The sequence below is a fragment of the Anabrus simplex genome, chromosome 3 (assembly GCF_040414725.1).
Source record: "Anabrus simplex isolate iqAnaSimp1 chromosome 3, ASM4041472v1, whole genome shotgun sequence".
Taxonomy (NCBI): Eukaryota; Metazoa; Arthropoda; class Insecta; order Orthoptera; family Tettigoniidae; genus Anabrus; species Anabrus simplex.
The window spans coordinates 108,052,644-108,072,780 of record NC_090267.1 but is presented as its reverse complement, the minus strand read 5'-3'; the positions used below and the strand labels follow the sequence as shown (position 1 = coordinate 108,072,780).

The window sequence follows — 20,137 nt, the reverse complement described above, 5'->3', positions numbered from 1 at the left end:
CTTTTTCCACCCATAGTGTTTTAGATTAATTACCTGTGTTATAACCATATGCAAGAGCAAATAAAGTCACTCACAGATATCTGATCAAATCTGAAAGCTCGCAAACACAATAATCGAAAACTGAAGTTTAGTCCAAAGGTTTAGAAGTATGGAATTTCTACATATTATCAATAAAATATTAAGTTTGATTAAGCTAAGGCATAATTTTAAAAATGCAGAAAAATGTATGGGAAATTTCATTTTAAATACAAGAGACAAGATAAGGCTAAAATACGGGAGAATACAAGAAATAAGGGAGATCTGGCAACCTTAGTATCAATGCACATTCAGGAGCCATCTTGATGGATCTTCAGTCTTGATGGGGGACATGTAGTACAAAAAGAAATCCAGATAAACATAGGAGAAGATAAAAATGAATACAGGTGGTAAAAGATTAGAAACACAGGACAAACACAGAAAGAAAAGAATACTGACCTGAAGGATGGAATAGTTTATGAAGAATAGAATTTAATATTTTTCAATATAACAAACATTTTTAAGAAAATGAAAATAATGAAAATAATGTTGATGTTTTCCCATCCAGAGACCATGGGCCATATGTAATCTTCACGCATCTCATGTAGCATACCACGTTCATGGGGTCAACGCAGGAGATATGGCTTGATTATATTTTGTGGCCATCATGGAGACTTTTGGAGAACTCTACATCTTTTCTTCCATCATACCAAGATTGTGTTCCATCCAATAATGACAACTGTATCATATTAATGAAAACTCCCTCATGGAATATGGCCTCATCGCTCCAGAGGATATTTTGAAACAGTTGAGGCCAATCCATCAGATTCTGCTAACTCATTGTAGCCATAATTTTTAAAATGCCAGAAAAATTTATGGGAGATATCTTTTTAAATACAAGAGACTTGAAAAGATGAGACTAAAATATGGGAGAATACAAGAAATACTCCATTCAGCGGTCGGAGTCTTCTGGTGTCAGCTCCTGCACCTGATGAGGTTCTCATGGGCAGAAATAAATTCTTTCTTTAATACCTTCCATATGGGTACCTTTTGAATCTGCTTTTGCAAGCTGCCATATGTGTTGATTTTCCTGGACTTCAATTGAAGTCACATTCTCCTCAGTCAAGAACATGGATGGACAGCCACTTCTAGTTGCATCCGTAACTGAACTCATGGTCGAGTAATAATTCTTTATTGCCTCTGGATGGATTGTGGCATTCTTTCCCTTCACAGTAACACCACCATCTCTGAATAAGAACAATGGACTTCCATACTTCACAGTATATGGCAATCTGTGCACTTGCTCCCTAAAAGACAGATGGTCAACAATGATGACCAGAGCAGTAAAAATGTGTTAACAGGTGTGACCAACCAACTAAACAGAGAAAGAAATGTTTCTAAAGAGATATTTATCACATCCTCTCATTACTTCAAGTTTATAAAGTATTTGATCTGAAAACACAATATTTACTGATATATTGAATTCATGATAGGCAGCAAGAGAGTAAATCTTCTCTAATACACAGTGTGTATCCGTGATGATGCTACAGACTTTCAGGGACAATGGAGAATGGCAAATGGATCAATTTGAGATAAGGAACCGTAGTCCAGAAACGTTTGAGTAAAAAGTTATTAATAATCCATCCGTTCTCAACAGATGTTGGGGTTTCGGAATTTCATGTTCTTTAATGTGCCGGAAGCCAATGACATGGGGTTGTGTATGAGACACCTGTCAAGACTGATGAAGGATCTCTTGACAAGAATTCTCGCTGCCTGCAATGCTGTTCAAACGACACCAGGGATATTGAAACGGGTATGACAGAACTTTGTGCAATGATGCCATGCCTGCATTGGCACACGGGGACGCTATTTTGAACATTTGTTGTATGTGGAGCAGCTTGTGAAACTTGTGCATGTAAACGGACTTAAATGAGTAGAATTTTGCTTAACTTTTGACTCGATCGTTTCTGGAATATGGTTCCTTATCTCAAATTGATCCATGTACCGCCCTCTATCATCCCTGGAATTTGTAATATCATAACAGATACACCCTGTTTACAACTTATTATTACAATAAATAAATAAATAAATACATAAATAAATAAATTAAATAAATAAATAAATAAATAAATAAATAAATAAATAAATAAATAAATAAATAAATAATATATTTACAGATCAGCCCAAGGGTGTTCTAAGGCCAACAGGAGGCCACATTGCTACATTGGCCTGGACAATGCACACTATTTATGGCATGGACAAGAATGACGTATGGTGGACCGCATCCGACATGGGGTGGGTAGTAGGCCACTCGTACATCTGCTATGGGCCTCTCGTCTATGGTATGACATCAGTCATGTACGAAGGCAAACCAGATCGGACACCAGATGCTGGCCAGTATTTCAGGTGAGTCCTTCTCAGGTGCCAAGGGGTGTAAATTATTTCAAAGTAACAACATTCATGCACTATATTTGATATTGCTAGTGATAAAAAGTAACTTAAAACAACACTAAGGATATCATTCTGATATTCTATAGACTAGTTTTAATCTGATTCCAAGGAATGTGCAGAATGAAGACAGCCATCAAAGAACAAATTACAAGAATTAAATTACAAAGTTAAAATAGCTGGACACCTAAAAATATGTATTAATCAATATTCTACACAAGGGTCCCCTTTATCCAGGATTTGTAGGCAACGTAAGATAATTTACAAATTTTAGATTGTGAAATGCAAGCACAAATATTAATGAAAGTGATGATCATCATTATTCATTTGGGAAGAGAGAAGTAGAAAAGAACAATATTTGTTTTGATCCAGCTGCATCTGGACACTGGGAAGTAATAACTAAACTGCATGATATGAATAATTTTGAGAAGTCTGTTTGGAGAACCCCTTAAAATTTTGGAGATGAAGAGTGAAATTTATGAGCTAAATGCAGAGACATTCCTAGTATAAGATCTAAGAACCAGACTGCAGCTTCCATCTACAGTACATGGCAGGAACAAGAACACCTTTGGACCAGACAGAGGAAATGGGCAGAAATTTGGCCTGGACTTCCACACAATTGATACCATGCTTAATCAAAGCTGGACTGGAAAAAACAACAACCTGAGAAGTGCTTTAAACAGACTGGAGATACATGGATTCCATCATTAATTAGACGTCCGTTCAGATTTTCATGAGCCATCTATGGTGTGGAGAGGATATATGTTTGTTTGCTTGTTTGTTCGTTGTGCAACAACCTGTGTGAACATTACCATTTTAGCAAATGCTTCAAGAGAATAAAATCCTTCTTGGAATATTGTTCATTCTAATGCACAGTGTTAATATGTGATTCATCTAATTTTACAGTGCAAACATAGATTGTTCTGGCATTCATTACACTTACATTAGTAACCATAATTTCAGGTTTGGTGAACAAAATAAACTGATCATAAATATTATAGACAAGAATTTACATCCTCACTCATCTCAATAAATTTTCATTGGATTAATTTCATGAATGGAGGGTAGTTGAAAATTTCTTATTTGGACTAGTGCTCTCCTAATACAGTATCTACTGAAGAAATACCGGTAGTTGATGTTCTATAAAATACTTAGCCACATAAGGTCGATTAATTAATTTATTTTTGTATTCAGCCATATTGCTTGGCCTTCACAAACAAGATATACAGAATTTCAGATAGAGAAAATGTAAAGAATCTCTGTGAACAATACACAGCAAATAGGAGACAGACGTTTTGACTGACTCCATTGAGTCCAGGGTTGTTTTGAACATTCTTGAGAGGAGGAGGACCAGTGAACCAGCATTTTTATGACGCATACAACAGACTACAAACCTCCAATGATCCATCTTTTGATAAGCGCGTAACTCTGACCATCAAACAGAAACTGGAAATCATCAAACGCCTGGAGAAAGGTGAGAAAAATATTTTGTTGAATGAATTTAATATTAGCTCATCAACTAATTACAACACACACAAAAAAAAAAATTAGCTAATGAAATTTGCTTCTCAATCAGTAACAACTGAAAATTTGCCTTCCAGACAAACATAAAAAAACTGGAACAATTAGATAGGTTATTGTACAAATGGTTCAGTGCAGTACGCTCTGAAGGGAAGCTGGTAATGAGGCCAGTGGTTATTGAAAAGGCAAAGAAATTTGGACACGACTTAGGTGTTGCAAAAAGTGAATCCAATTTTTCTGATGGTTGGCTCAGAAACTTTAAGTTTCAGCGTGGAATTCGAAGACTTGATGTAACTGGAGAGACACTTTCAGCAAACCAATATTCAGCAGAAAAATACAAAGACGAGTTTGAAGAAATAATCGCAGTTAAAAATCTAACAGCTGATCAGATTTACAATGCTGATGAAACAGGCCTACTATGGCGGTGCTTACCAACATTTATTCTAGCTGCGGGAGGTGAAAAGGTGGCTAAAGGGTTTAAAAAAAACAAAGACAGATTGACAGTTTTGCTACATGCTAATGCATCTGGAGCCACCGAATAACTCTTTTTGTAATTGGTAAATCTAGAAAACCTCAGGCATTTAAAAATGTTACCAACTTGCCTGTTCATTATGGTGGTCAATCAAATGCGTGGAAGACCACCACCCAATTCAAAGAGTGGTTCTTTCATCATTTTGTGCCACAAGTCAAAGAAAGCTTCAAAAACTGTGGTCTACCAGAAGACAGCAAAACCATCCTTCTTTTGGACAACTGTAAAGCACATCCACTAGTGGCTGAGTTAGTTTCTGGAAATATATTTGCTACACTTCTGCCACCTAATGTTACGTCACTGATTCAGTCAGTGGATCAAGGGGTAATCCAGAACTTTAAATGTTTTTATAGGAGTTCTTTCATTTTCAGCCTGTTAAACACTGAGTGTGATGTAACTGAATTTCAAAAACAGTTTAATGTACAAGGTGCCATCTATGCTGTCGTACTGTCCTGGGCTCAAGTAAAAAAGTTATTTTACAATGGTGCTGTGGATCCTACATTTGATTCAACACCACAGACTGTTGAGGAGGAACAACATCCCAAATCAGTGTCTGAAGTTTTGGGTGTTGTAAGAAGTATAACCAACAACAATCCTTTGGATAACGTATCTGAAAAGGAACTTGCGGAGTGGATTCAAATGGATAACAATGAACCTACCGAGCAGGAGCTAAGCGATGAGGACATTATCCAAAGTGTATTAAACCCTCAACCTATACACAATCTTGAGGAGAGTGACTCAGATGAGGAAACCGAAGAAAAGGAGAGAATCAGCTGGGCTGAAGCCGCGGAATCCCTACATAAATTGATCACTTTTGCTGAGTGTAATACTAATTATAATGCCACTGAACTTAATGGTTTACATATAATCAGAAATAACTTTTATGGCAAGCAACAACGATCTCGAAAACAAAAAAATATTCAAAATGTTTTTAAGTCACACTAAAGTATTGTAGAGTACATGTATGTAAACTGAATGTGTTGAATGAAGATTTGGTGCTGCCCTAATTTTGAGCTAAAGTTATTAAACTAATAATTCTGCTGATCAATATTTTACTGCAAAATGCCGTGTTACAGCTGTTTTCGCTGTACGCCTTAACCTATATCGTAGTAAGAGGTACAGCCCGATAGTCTGGCATTTTCGGGCCGATCCCGAACGTGCCGGACTATTGGACTTCTACTGTAGTAACGATATTTTATTGTATAATAACATTTTAATGAACAAATAATTGTAAAATAAGGTTTATTGTAATGACTCAACCATTGAGATAATTGTACAAAATGGCTGACGATGCTCAACAAAACAAGCAAAACATGTCTCTTTTAATGTTTGTATTGTAGTAAATGTCCTTTTAGAGACAATAAACATTTTTATGTATTGAATAAGGTGGATATAAAAACAAGAATTTGTAACTGTTACATACCACTTAGCCGAGCAGCTCGTCTTCTTTCTCTCAAGTCTTCCCAGCCCAAACTTTGCAACATTTTTGTAATGCTACTCTTTTGTCGGAAATCACCCAGAACAAATCGAGCTGTATTTCTCTGGATTTTTTTCCGTTCTTGAATCAAGTAATCCTGGTGAGGGTTCCATACACTGGAACCATACTCTAGTTGGGGTCTTACCAGAGACTTATAAGCCCTCTCCTTTACATCCTTATTACAACCCCTGAACACCCTCATAACCATGTGTAGAGATCTGTACCCTTTATTTGCAATCCCATTTATGTGATTACCCCAATGAAGATCTTCCCTTGTATTAACACCTAGATATTTACAATGATTCCCAAAAGGAACTTTCACCCCATCAACACAGTAATTAAAACTGAGAGGACTTTTCTTATTTGTGAAATTCACAACCTGACTTATAACCCCATTTATCATCATGTCATTGCCTGCTGTCCATCTCACAACATTATTGAGGTCATTTCGCAGTTGCACGCAATCTTGTAACTTATTTATTGCTCTATTCAGAATAACATCATCCACAAAAAGCCTTACCTCTGATGCCACTTCTTTACTCATATCATTTATATATATACTGTATAAGAAAACATAAAGGTCCAATAATACTGTCTTGAGGAATTCTCCTCTTAATTATTACAGGGTGAGATAAAGCTTCGCCTACTCTAATTCTCTGAGATCTATTTTCTATAAATATAGCAACCTATTCAGTCACTCTTTTGTCTAGTCAAATTGCACTCATTTTTGCCAGTAGTCTCCCGTGATCCACCCTATGAAATGCTTTAGACAGGTCAATCACGATACAGTCAATTTGACCTCCTCAACCCAAGATATCTGCTATATCTTGCTGGAATCCTACATGTTGAGCTTCAGTGGAATAACCTTTTCTAAAATTGAACTGCCATCTATGGAACCAGTTATTAATTTTGCAAATATGTATAATATAATCAGAAAGAATGCCTTCCCAAAGCGTACATGCAATGCATGTCAAACTTACTGGCCTGTAATTTTCAGCTTTATGTCTATCACCCTTTCCTTTATACACAGGGGCTACTATAACAACTCTCCATTTATTTGGTATAGCTTGTTCAACCAAACAATAATCAAGTAAGTACTTCAGATATGGTACTATATCCCAACCTATTGTCTTTAGTATATCCCCAGAAATCTGATCAAGTCCAGCCGCTTTTCTAGTTTTCAACATTTGTATCTTATCATAAATGTCATGGTTTTAATAAGTAAATTTTAATATTTCTTTAGCATTAGTCACCTCCTCTATCTGGACATTATCTTTGTAACCAGCAATCTTTACATACTACTGACTGAATACTTCTGCCTTTTGAAGATACTCATATATACACTCGCCTTGTCTATTAATTATTCCTGGAATGTCCTTCTTGGAACATGTTCTGCCTTAAAGTACCTATACATACCGTTCCATTTTTCACTAAAATTTGTATGACTGCCAATTATGCTTGCCATCATGTTATCCTTAGCTGCCTTCTTTGCTAGATTCAATTTTCTAGTAAGTTCCTTCAATTTCTCCTTATTTCCACAGCTATTTCTAACTCCGTTTCTTTCCAATCTGCACCTCCTTCTTAGTCTCCTTATTTCTCTATTATAATAAGGTGGGTCTTTCCCATTCCTTACCACCTTTAAAGGAACAAACATGTTTTCATATTCCTCAACAATTGCTTTAAACCCATCCCAATCTGTTTACATTCTTATTTACCATTTTCCACTGATTATAGTTACTTTTCTGAAACTGCCTCATGCCTGCTTTATCAGCCATATGGTACAGCCTAATAGTCCTACTTTTAAGACCTTCCTTTCTCTCATGTTTTTTTTTTACCATGTCCAGGATATTTTTCCCTCTAGTTGGTTCCATCACTTTCTGAATCAGCTGTCCTTCCCATATTACCTTATTTGCCATTTGTTGGTCATGCTTTCTGTCACTTGCATTTCCTTCCCAATTGGCATTTGGTAAATTCATATCTCCTGCTACAATCACATTCCTTTCCATGTCGTTTCCCACATAGCTGATTATCTTATCAAATAATTCTGAATCCATATCAGCACTACCCTTTCCTCGTCTGTACACTCCAAAGACATTAAGTTGCCTATTATCTTTAGAAATGAGCCTTACACGTAGAATTTCATGTTGTCATCTTTAACTTTTTCGTAGCTTACAAATTCTTCTTTCACCAGAATGAATACTCCTCCTCCCACTATTTCTATCCTCCCGATACACACTCCAGTTCTGTGAGAAAATTTCTGCATCCATTATATCATTTCTCATCCATGATTCAACTCCTATTACAATATCTGGTAAGTATATATCTATTAAATTACTTAATTCTATTCCTTTCTTTACAATACTTCTACAGTACAACACTAACATTTTTATGTCATCCCTACTTGACTTCCAGATCTCTGTACCCTTATCACTGCTCCCTAGACCACCCCATTTCCCTGAATGTACCTCCCTATTACCATTCCAAACAAAATTTCCTAACATATACATACCACTGCGGTTTAAGTGAAGGCCATCTGAGCGCAGATCCCTATCTCCTACCCACCCATTAGGATCTACAAATTTCACTCCCAGTTTCCCATATACCCACTCCATAGTCTCATTTAAATCCCCAATCACCCTCCAGTCAGTATCCCTCCTACACAGTATTCCACTGATAACAATCTCTGCTTCCTTAAACTACACCCGTGCTGCATGGAACACTATCAGTTTCTCCTTCCCCTATTCCTTCTCTTCTACTTTCCTCAACATCCGCCTCAAACTAATTCCTGGATTACACTCTACCCTGGTTCCCTTTCCTCCACATACTTTCCCCACATGTCTAACGATGGAATCGCCCATGACCAGAGCCTCAGCTCTACCCACCTCATTTGATCCCCTCCCCTCCTGGTCAGCTCTCTCTTTCCTGATAGCTGCAGAAGCTACTTCCTCCTCCCTTTTCTCAAGAAGGATTGTTGACAAGGGGAGTTATTCAGTAGGTTGTGAGTGAACCAAAGCGAAGTTCAGACAACTAGTTATGATGATAGCCCACACAGGCCACCCTTGTTCTAAGATGATGGTTATCTCAGAAATTTGGCACAGAGATACCGCAAACTGAATGCTACAAGACTTAATCATGCATTCATGGTCGCTGCAGGGCATTGCATGTCTAATCAAACACTTAGGAACAGGTTGCGTGATGCCAAACAGTATTCCTGATGGCCGTGATGAGGTCCAGCTCTTGAATCTTGACATCATGCAGTGTGTGATAGATGGACAAAAAATCAAGCTGAATCAACTCCCCAGAATTGTTCACCATCATATGTTGCATGTGTCAACCAGGTGATCACAGACATGCCCAGAGGGAACCAGATAATAAAACCACACATCTCAAAACACTGTATCCATTGTGTAGCCTGCAGCAAGGTAGAGGCTCAGTAATATTCTGGGGTAGTATTTTATAGCACCTCAATATAATTCTTGAAGTTGTTCAGTACTCACTGAAAATGAAAACCTACAACCTGTTTTCCAGTCATTGACCGGGTCAGGGATGTAATGAATGAAACATATATAGGCTGTTATTACAATGGGGTTGCCACTCTCAAGGTGATTTATTAATGAGTGATAAATGCTATGAAATGATAATGGAGAGTGTTGCTGGAATGAAATATGACAGGGAAAACCGGAGAAAAACCTGTCCCGTTTCCTCTTTGTCCAGTACAAATCTCACATGGAGTCACTGGGATTTGAACCACGGTACCCAGCGGTGAGAGGCCGACGCGCTGCCATCTGAGCCACGGAGGCTCCTCAGTACTCACTAAATGCTCAAAATAAAGGGACGACATTCTCCAGTCACTAATGGAACCATACACCAGCATTTTGGAGAAGACTGAATTTTTATGTACTTGCATGTTCATTACACAATTATTGTTTATGTCTTCCTTCTTCATGCTAATAAAAATCGAATGAAGTGGCCCTCCTATTCTCCAGACATGATTCCTGTTGAAGATGTCTGAGAGAAATTTAAATAAGCTGTTAATGAACACACTAGTCAACCACATAGCATTCAATACTTATGAAGAATTGCCAGAGATGAATGGAACAAATTTGGCCAAGAATAGCTGAATTTCATTATAGACAGTGTGCCAACATGATTTAAACAAGTATCTGAGCAAGGGGACAAGCTACTCAATTTCAATGTTGTCGAGATTGATATGAAAAACTCCAACTGAGAAACCAACGATGTGATCTTGTACAGAAATGTTTCTCTTTTTGGTTTGTTGAGCAAGAATTAGTGCAGATGTACTATACTTGCATGCATCAGGGCTATTTTTTATGTTAAGTATCATGAACTAGTTCTGTATACTTCACAGGCGATACAAAACTTTTTTTAATAGATTACTATATTTTGATTTCAAAGTATGCAAATTTAATGTAAGTAAATGTGAATTTCTTCTTTCACTTAAGATAAATCATGACAAGATTTAATATAATATGGTGCTCATTTAGATATATCTGTCCACTTACAAAAAAAACAAAATATCATATTTTACCATTTAGATCATTTTTCAGTAGATACACCAAAGTACAGGCACATAATCTCCAACTAACAGGGAAACTGATTGCCAACAGTCTGAGACTGTTAAAGAAATAAATCTGCTACTTGTATCATAGTATTCTTTGTTTTCATTTCATTGTCAGAGTCATTCAAGAGCACCAAGTGAATGCACTGTTCACAGCCCCCACAGCCTTGAGAGTGATACGAAGAGTAGACCCAGAAGTTAAAGTTGGCCGAAAATACTCAACCAAGTCGTAAGTATATAAAGAAACCAATATCCTGTAGAAAATATATATCTGTAATTATGTCTTCTGAAATCCTTTTAGTCATACTTTCTGTGTTATTTATCTTGCAGATTACGAACTCTCTTTGTGGCTGGCGAGCACTGTGATCACGAAACGAAAGCCTGGGCAGGGAAAGTATTTGAAGTAAGTTGGTCAATCACTTTATGTAAGATAACATCCCACAAATTATAGCCAACTTAATATTGTATTGTATCTCTGAACAGCTGCCCACTTGATAACAATATTTGAATAAATGAAACTTCTTGGGCTCAGGTAAAAGTTCTTAATAGTAATATACCAAAAGTCTACTGATGAGAATTTCTCCATAACTAGTGATTTATATTTGATGGCATTTCTTCTTAGCTGAACAGGGACTGGCTATCTCAACAAGAGGAATCATAAAATGATTGCTTCAGAAAATAGAATGGTGATTCTATTTTCTTCATACTCCTCAATAACAACAACATTTCTGCTGTAGAGTCACCCACCACTTCATATCATTACAGACTCTCTCAATAAAAATAACTGTTAAAACAATATTCCTTTCAGTTTAATCTGTTATACTGTTTATTTCAAAGGAACAAAACATGGTATTGGTGAATGTTGAAAGAATTATCAATTTCTTCTGTACCTTAAAATGTGTCCGACAAGTGAACATAATATAAGGCATATTTTACTAGCCCCTTCAAAATGTTATCAGAGTACTTGTATCTCATTATTGTGTTTATTTCACCTATTTCCAAATTAATTACAAGTCAGCCTTTGATTCATCTTATTCTGAGGGAGAGAAAATTGTTTGATGAAAATGCTTGTTGCACATCTCTAAGGAAATTATAAATGACTTTGAACCATTAATTGAAAAAAAGTAACAAGGAAATCAAAAGATCTCTTTCAAAACTTGTTCAACTTATGTCTCTTTCCAGCAGAAATTTCACATTCACTTGTCAAAACTGAAGGGATACAAAAGCCTAACCATCTGAGCATAGAGTGTAGCTATACGATGTATATATAGCAAGCCATTAATTGAAATGATATATATTTAACAAACTGATAGGAATTAATTAAAATTATATATATTTAACAAACTGATAGGGTGTGCATTATGCATAAGTAACTCTATACTCAGATGGTTAGACTTCTGCATCCCTGCAATCTTGGTGAAATTTATGGTGAAGAAAACATAAACTCCCTCTGTGGATTAAAATTGTAATGTTGGCCTCCAGATCCAAAGATCATGGATTTAAACCCTATCAGAGGAATGGACTTTTGAAAAAAAAATTTGATGCTCCATGTAAACACGTAAAATATCTAAGATGAGCAATCAGTGTTTTGATGGGAAGAATTATTTAAAGTAATGATGGAAAGAGTCTCAGAAACACCTAGAGAGTTAGCTATGCAGTTTGGGTCACATAGCTTTCAGGAGATAGCGGGTTTGAACTCCACTGTTGACAGCCCTGTGGTTTTCCATTTTCAAAACAGGCATGTGCTGGGGCTATATCTCAATTAAGGCCATGGTTGATTCCTTCCCAGTCCCAGCCCTCTCCTGTCCCATTGTTGCCATAATACCTGTCTGTGTCAGTGCAACATAAAACAAATAAAATTTTTAAAAATTATAAAAAAGACAGTAAAAGTGAATAGTATACTCAAGAATAAGAACTTAAAGTTTGAAGCTAAGAAAAGTTCCATAGTGGAAACAGTTTTGCAAAGATGCCATCATACACAAAATATTTGGTTGAAGGTTATACCTCATTTTTTATTAGAATTATTATGAAAAGATATCTGAACCAATTTTCGTGAAGAGTGAATGATGACAGAGTACACATCAGTAACCACAGCAAGTAGCTGACATTGAATGTCTATATAGCAATTCTCAGACTGCTTCTAGGAACCTCACAGCAACAGAAAGATAGTATAGTTCAGCTACTACATCGTTTGTGACTATTCCAATCAAAGAGGGGAGAAGCACAGTAACATCAGAAAGTGCAGCTGTTGAAAACAGTACAGCCATTGAGTTTTATGTGGAATACTTACTTGCAGACAGTGGAACGCAACATGTGTTAACGCCAGTAGCATAGCCAGGATCAGCTGATGATTTCCTTTTTGTAGCTACAAAATGATGATAGAACACAATGGATGTGCAAGAATTATTTATTTAGCGTATGGCCCATACAATCAAGTTGAGTACAGAAATAAATTATATACATATTTACATACAAGAAAACAATGAACAAGAAAAGACTCCTTACAGCTGAATGTCAAGATCATTGATCCAATGTATTGCTTATGGAGCTGCCATCAGAAAATCCACTTTGCTGCCTGTGTATGCCTGCGTTTCACACTCTCTGACAATATGGTGTATGGTTTGTCGTGCAGCTCCGCAGTCACATGTGGGTGTCGGCAACTTGTTCCATTTAAACAACATGTCTCTGCATCTGCCATGGCCTGTTCTTATTCTGTTCAGAGCAGACCATGTTTTACGTGGTAGCTGGAATCCATTTGGAAGTTTGGCATTCGAGAATGTACTGTGCAGGTGGATCTCTGTTGCTGCTTCCCACCATCTTTTCCACTCTGTAGTTGGGTTGTAGCCTATAGCAACCATGTCTAAGGTGTTACGTACAGTTGGATGGCATGAACGTAATCTATTTTGGTTTATAATTCGTAGATCTTCATGTATAGGTAGATTGGGGTTCGTAAGATTTTATTAAATTCCTTGATGAGAGCGGTGGATTTACATAAATCAGATGGCATTATTCCAGATAAAAGTGGGAGCCCATGAGTTGGCGTAGATCGAATTGTGCTAGTTATTATACGCATGGTGGAATTCAATTCAGTATCAATAAGTTTGTGTGATGACTGTTCATCCATACTGGAGCACAGTACTCAGCCCTTGAATACACCAAGCCTAAAGCTGAAGACCATGAAACGCTTGCAGAAGAGCCCCAGGCAGTTCCACAAAGCTTATGAATGATGTTGTTACATGTTTTCAGTTTCTGTGCGGTGTTCAGCAGATGTTGCTTGTAGGTTAGTGTTTGATCCAAGGTTACTCCAAGATATTTTGGGTTCCAATTGTGGTGAAGTATCCTGCCACAGAAACTCACATTCAATTTAGTATTTGCTAAGTGACTGTTTACATGGAAACAAGACACCTCTGTTTTATTGGTGCTGGGCTTGAGTCTCCAGTCCCTGAAGTAAGTTTCCAAAATGGACAAATCCCTTGTTATGTGCAAGAATGACTTCTCATTACAAGGACACTGATAATAGTAAATTACAGATCTGTTAGTTCTATAATTATGTCTCTGAATGTTCATTTAGTTTATTATTTAATGTCAGGTCAGTTTCTGTTTATTTTATATTTGTAAAAATTCCATGGGGGGTGTTCTAATCCCCAGTCCTGCCCTCCCCAGGCTGCGCCCCTGGTTAACGCGTTACAGTTATAGAGCCAAGCTGTGCATTTTAGAGGTGAGCAGATTTGAACTCAACCATCAGCTGGCCTGAGTGTGGTTTTCTGTGGTTTCCTCATTTTCACTTCCAGGCAAATGCTGATTCCTACCACCTCCTTACCCAATTTTGTCACCATGATTCATTTTCATTAGCTCCTCAACTGAGGTTGGTGACAGGAAGGGCATCCAGCCATAAAAACATGCCATATAATTTCATTTCGCCTCATCCCCAACCCCTCCATGGCTAAATGGTTAGCGTGCTGGCCGTTGGTCACTAGGGTCCCGGGTTCAATTCCCGGCAGGGTCGGGAATTTAAACCATCATTGGTTAATTTCCCTGGCATGGGGGCTGGGTGTATGTGTTGCTTTCATCATTTCATACTCATCGTGGCACACCGGTCGCCTACGGGCGTCAACTCAAAAGACCTGCACCCGGTAAGCTGAACATGCCCTTGGACACTCCCGGCACTAAAAGCCATACACCATTTCATTTCATCCTCAACCCCATATCAAAAATGGGACTAAAGGGTAGACATACTTACTTGCATATGATGACTAAGTATCTGGGAGTAACTTTATAGTAAACACTCTCCTTCAAGCATCAACTAATGAACACTCCTGCTATGATCAAAGTCATAACTATATTTTGCAGAGATCATATGGTACAACTTAGAGCACTTCTGCAACTACATTGAGATATTCTGCCCAAGGTTTGGTTTTCTCTACAACTTAATATTGTGCTCCAGTTTGGCTCAATAAGTGAAACTTGTGGATATGCAGCTCAACAATGCAGTGAGGATAAGTCAAGGTGTATAGAGATTAACTCCTACCCACTGGCTTCCTGTCTTGAGCAATGTCATGCCTGTTGCACTTCATAGAGCAATGATGATGATGATGATGATGATGATGATGATGATGATGATGATGATGATGATGATGATGATGATGATAATTGTTACGGGGCTACCTGTGGACCAGCAGAGGTGAAAGAAGGTGCCGGGGTGAATGGGTCTAACTACAATATCACAAATTAATTTAAAACTTTAACAAAGGTTATATTTCTTTAGAATTTCAGAAAATCAACAAATAACAATGTAACAGGTACCAGCAGCAATAAACAAGTCTAGGAAAGACAAGATTGGTGGTATAAACAGATCTTGGGCTTCAAGCCCTCACTTTACAAATCCTGAGCTCCTAGCTCAAATTAACAAAAGACCACAATTTTACATAAGGGCAGAAATCCCCTAATACATGGAGCACTAGCTCCGTAATTTACAATATCAAGCCTCGTAGAGGCACTTTTACAACACTTGAAAAAGAGCTAACGTGCTCTCCGTTTTCCAAGCCTATTCAAGGCAATATCAGAAAATTACAATCACTTGCCATCGAGGCACAACTTACAAATCTGAAACAGGGGTAACCAGTACCCAACCTACTGGGCAGTTGCAGAAAAGAACAGGTTAAGAAAATGGCCCGAAACACAAATTGAATGGAGGCGAGTACTTGCTCTCCTAAATATGCATTCTTAAAACCTAAGGGGCACTAGGCCGATGAAACAGGGGCTATTCCCAAACTATGGAGGTGACTCGAATATGAATATATTAAGACTTTACGGGAACGAAGAAAACCAGTTACAAAACATAGTCACCTCAAACCAGTATGAAGGGGAGCTCGAGAGGGTACATCACTCTCTATCCCCGACTCACAGTTAAAGATTATATGAAGTTATTACATAAGCCGATAGAAATTACATTTTCAGAAAAGTAGGTTACATAGTTAAAGTTTCGGGCCTCCCCCTCGGGTTAAACTGCAGAGCTAGCAAGAAATAAAGATGTTAATTGGCCATTACCTTGCTGAAGAACTGCTGCCTGATGAAAGAGGCGCCTCCTGCCTCCTGCTTGACACACACACACACTTAGTTAGATGACGATCAAATGGCCAAGAGATGAGAAAATCAGCAGTTTATAAACTCTTGGGGAAAGTTCGAGACCTTTCACGAATAATCAAGACACACCCATAGGATCTTATTGGTTAACATCAAAAGTGACACTCAGAATCGAGGAAGAAGTCTGTGATAAGCGGAAAATTAATTACAGAAATTCATGATTGGCTAAATTCAAAACTGGCGGAAAGAAAAGATCAATATTGCCAACCCAAAAATGAATGAACATAATTTAGTAAAAAAATAACTTATGAATGCAAAACTTCTTCAAATCGAAGTTCTTCCACTTCACACCAGGGTGCATGATCATAGTTTATTAGCAGTGACCTCTGTTGAAAAAAGTCCATCTTCTTGATGAAGGGCAAACAAAACAAGTAGAAATTCACACAGTACAGGAAACGTCGTCAACAACAACAACAACAACAACAACAACAATAACAATAACAATAATAATAATAATAATAATAATAATAATAATAATAATAATAATAATAATAATAATAATAATAATGTGCTTTCTTGATAGTATAAAACAATGTTACATTAACCTACAGGTGCTTCTAGCTAAGAAATCATCACACAAGAGAGAAATTTGTATTGTAATAACAAATGAAATTATTAATTTAGTACTAGAAGTTTAACAGCTAAGTTTCCTAAAGGTTAGGAATTTGACACTTTTATTTGGTGGCATTTTTCATGATTAGAGTGTACAAACAGTCAAAAATATCAATATTATCCAACACTCTGTTTAACACTTTGAGGTCGAAGGCAGTACACCGTATGGGCTGTGTCATTTATTGCAGAGAACAAAGTCTGCACGCCATACATTCTCTGGTTTTTAGTGCTGTTACCACGAAACAAACCTACTATGTGCGTTGATCGGCACTGCAGTATAAGATCTGGTTCATATATTTCTCGAAAAAATATAGATGGCAGCAAACTACAGCTCTACCATTACATTATGTCATATTCTTCCTTTCAAATCATTTCGGAGCTGTATCGACTCAACAGCAGTGTGCACATAATGGTGGCCATGCACAAACTCACACTGAACAACAATGATTTATACCAACTGAACAGACCTAGATCACACATAATACACTGACTGACAGAGCAAATGCAACACCAAGAAGGAGTGGTCAGAACTTTATGCCAATTGCAGGGTAGACTGACGTCACTGAGGTATGCTCATGATGTGAAATGCGCCGCTGTGCTGCGCACGTAGCGAACGATAAATGGGACACGGCGTTGGCGAATGGCCCACTTCGTACCGTGATTTCTCAGCCGACAGTCATTGTAGAACGTGTTGTCGTGTGCCACAGGACACGTGTATAGCTAAGAATGCCAGGCCGCCGTCAACGGAGGCATTTCCAGCAGACAGACGACTTTACGAGGGGTATGGTGATCGGGCTGAGAAGGGCAGGTTGGTCGCTTCGTCAAATCGCAGCCGATACCCATAGGGATGTGTCCACGGTGCAGCGCCTGTGGCGAAGATGGTTGGCGCAGGGACATGTGGCACGTGCGAGGGGTCCAGGCGCAGCCCGAGTGACGTCAGCACGCGAGGATCGGCGCATCCGCCGCCAAGCGTTGGCAGCCCTGCACGCCACGTCAACCGCCATTCTTCAGCATGTGCAAGACACCCTGGCTGTTCCAATATCGACCAGAACAATTTCCCGTCGATTGGTTGAAGGAGGCCTGCACTCCCGGCGTCCGCTCAGAAGACTACCATTGACTCCACAGCATAGACGTGCACGCCTGGCATGGTGCCGGGCTAGAGCGACTTGGATGAGGGAATGGCGGAAGGTCGTGTTCTCCGATGAGTCATGCTTCTGTTCTGTCAGTGATAGTCACCGCAGACGAGTGTGGCGTCGGCGTGGAGAAAGGTCAAATCCGGCAGTAACTGTGGAGCGCCCTAGCGCTAGACAACACGGCATCATGGTTTGGGGCGCTATTGCGTATGATTCCACGTCACCTCTAGTGCGTATTCAAGGCACGTTAAATGCCCACCGCTACGTGCAGCATGTGCTGCGGCCGGTGGCACTCCCGTACCTTCAGGGGCTGCCCAATGCTCTGTTTCAGCAGGATAATGCCCGCCCACACACTGCTCGCATCTCCCAACAGGCTCTACGAGGTGTACAGATGCTTCCGTGGCCAGCGTACTCTCCGGATCTCTCACCAATCGAACACGTGTGGGATCTCATTGGACGCCGTTTGCAAACTCTGCCCCAGCCTCGTACGGACGACCAACTGTGGCAAATGGTTGACAGAGAATGGAGAACCATCCCTCAGGACACCATCTGCACTCTTATTGACTCTGTACCTCGACGTGTTTCTGCGTGCATCGCCGCTCGCGGTGGTCCTACATCCTACTGAGTCGATGCCGTGCGCATTGTGTAACCTGCATATTGGTTTGAAATAAACATCAATTATTCGTTCGTGCCGTCTCTGTTTTTTCCCCAACTTTCATCCCTTTCGAACCACTCCTTCTTGGTGTTGCATTTGCTCTGTCAGTCAGTGTATTTATGTACTACTTATTACGTAGATATACCTCTTATACAAACAATTTTGAATGGCCTAAAAACCAAAAATATAACTATATTTTATTAGTTAAGGTTACACATTGAACTTTTTAACAAAATAAAAACCTACTAATTTCAATTTGTCTGCCTCCGTAGTGTAGCGGTTAGTGTTATTAGCTGCCATCCTCGGGGGGGTGGGGCTGGGTTCGACTCCTGATACTGCTGGAAATTTACGAATGGCAGGAGGGCTAGTATATGTTTGGAATGGTACATACAGCTTCCCTGCATTGGTAGTGTGCCTGAAAAGAACTGCACCACCTCAGGATGAGGACACGAGTGTACCTTTAATCCACTATTTTCATAGTAAGGGATCTATCTTGTATTATGGTTTTACAGATATGAAGTAGAAAGTATGAACTCAAATAGAGTGAAATAGAAAATTATGTAAGTTCAAAACTAGTATTCAATTTTAAAATCCGCAATTAGTAAAAAATGACCAGTCTGGAGGATTCAAATGTATGAAAATGAACAAGATCTCAATGTGTTAATAGGGAAAACAGTTTTTCTACAGATGCATTTTTTAAGTGGCAGGGAAAGGATGTACTGAATGATTGATGAAAGACGATGACACTTGACATTATGGTCCTTAAGTTGAACAAAGATTTCTGTCCACCATTTATCTATGCCTACAGGATCATCCAAGCTATTCCACATATTTATTTTTTCTCGTGTTGCATACCTTGTGCCAACAGCCATAGCCTTGTTAAAACACCGGATCCCGTGAGACCTCTGCAGTTAAGCAACATTGGGCGTGGTCAAGATTTGGCCACGTGCTGTTGGTGGAGGGTAAGGGAATGGAGGAGCAGGAAGGAACTGGCCACCCTACCGTACGTAAACTCCAACTCAGGCAGACCTCTGCGGAGGTTGAGACCTGCCTTCGGGCAGAATACACCCTTAACTTACCTTGCATGCCTTGTTAAAGCATGAAAATTCATCAGTGTAATTGTGGATCCTACATAGACAAAATTATGTGAAGTTCTGTTAATAGATGCTTTTCTTACCAGGTGACATCCCCAACAGTATGTTGTACTCAGGAAGAAAAGTCCGAGGGGCATGGGCACCCGCAGGATCTTTTCCAGGGGGGGGGCACATTAACAATTTTCTTCAATATAAAAACCAATATAACGTCAGCAACATTAAATTGTTTACAGAAACTTCCAGTTATAACATATGCTAGATGACTGTCAGTAATTTCAGTTTATGAAATAATCTGGTATGATATTAAACAATTGAACATCAACATCTTTAGAATTCCACATCTTTAGAATTCCAGGGGGGGCAAGTGCGGGCTCCCATGCCGAGAGGTAATTTTAATTTGAGATACATAGAAAGCCATCCTCCACCACTGT

General features: G+C 38.7%; 1 protein-coding gene across 1 annotated transcript in view; it reads left to right on the top strand.

Moving 5' to 3' along the window:
- The window catches only part of LOC136866044 (acyl-CoA synthetase short-chain family member 3, mitochondrial), a 231,289-nt gene that overhangs the window by 150,420 nt on the left and 60,732 nt on the right, over positions 1 to 20,137 (top strand). The window contains exons 7-9 of the mRNA XM_067142670.2: positions 2,193 to 2,421; positions 10,688 to 10,798; positions 10,900 to 10,972. Of these exons, the coding sequence (XP_066998771.2) occupies positions 2,193 to 2,421; positions 10,688 to 10,798; positions 10,900 to 10,972 (413 nt within the window). The remainder of the gene's footprint in view (positions 1 to 2,192; positions 2,422 to 10,687; positions 10,799 to 10,899; positions 10,973 to 20,137) is intronic.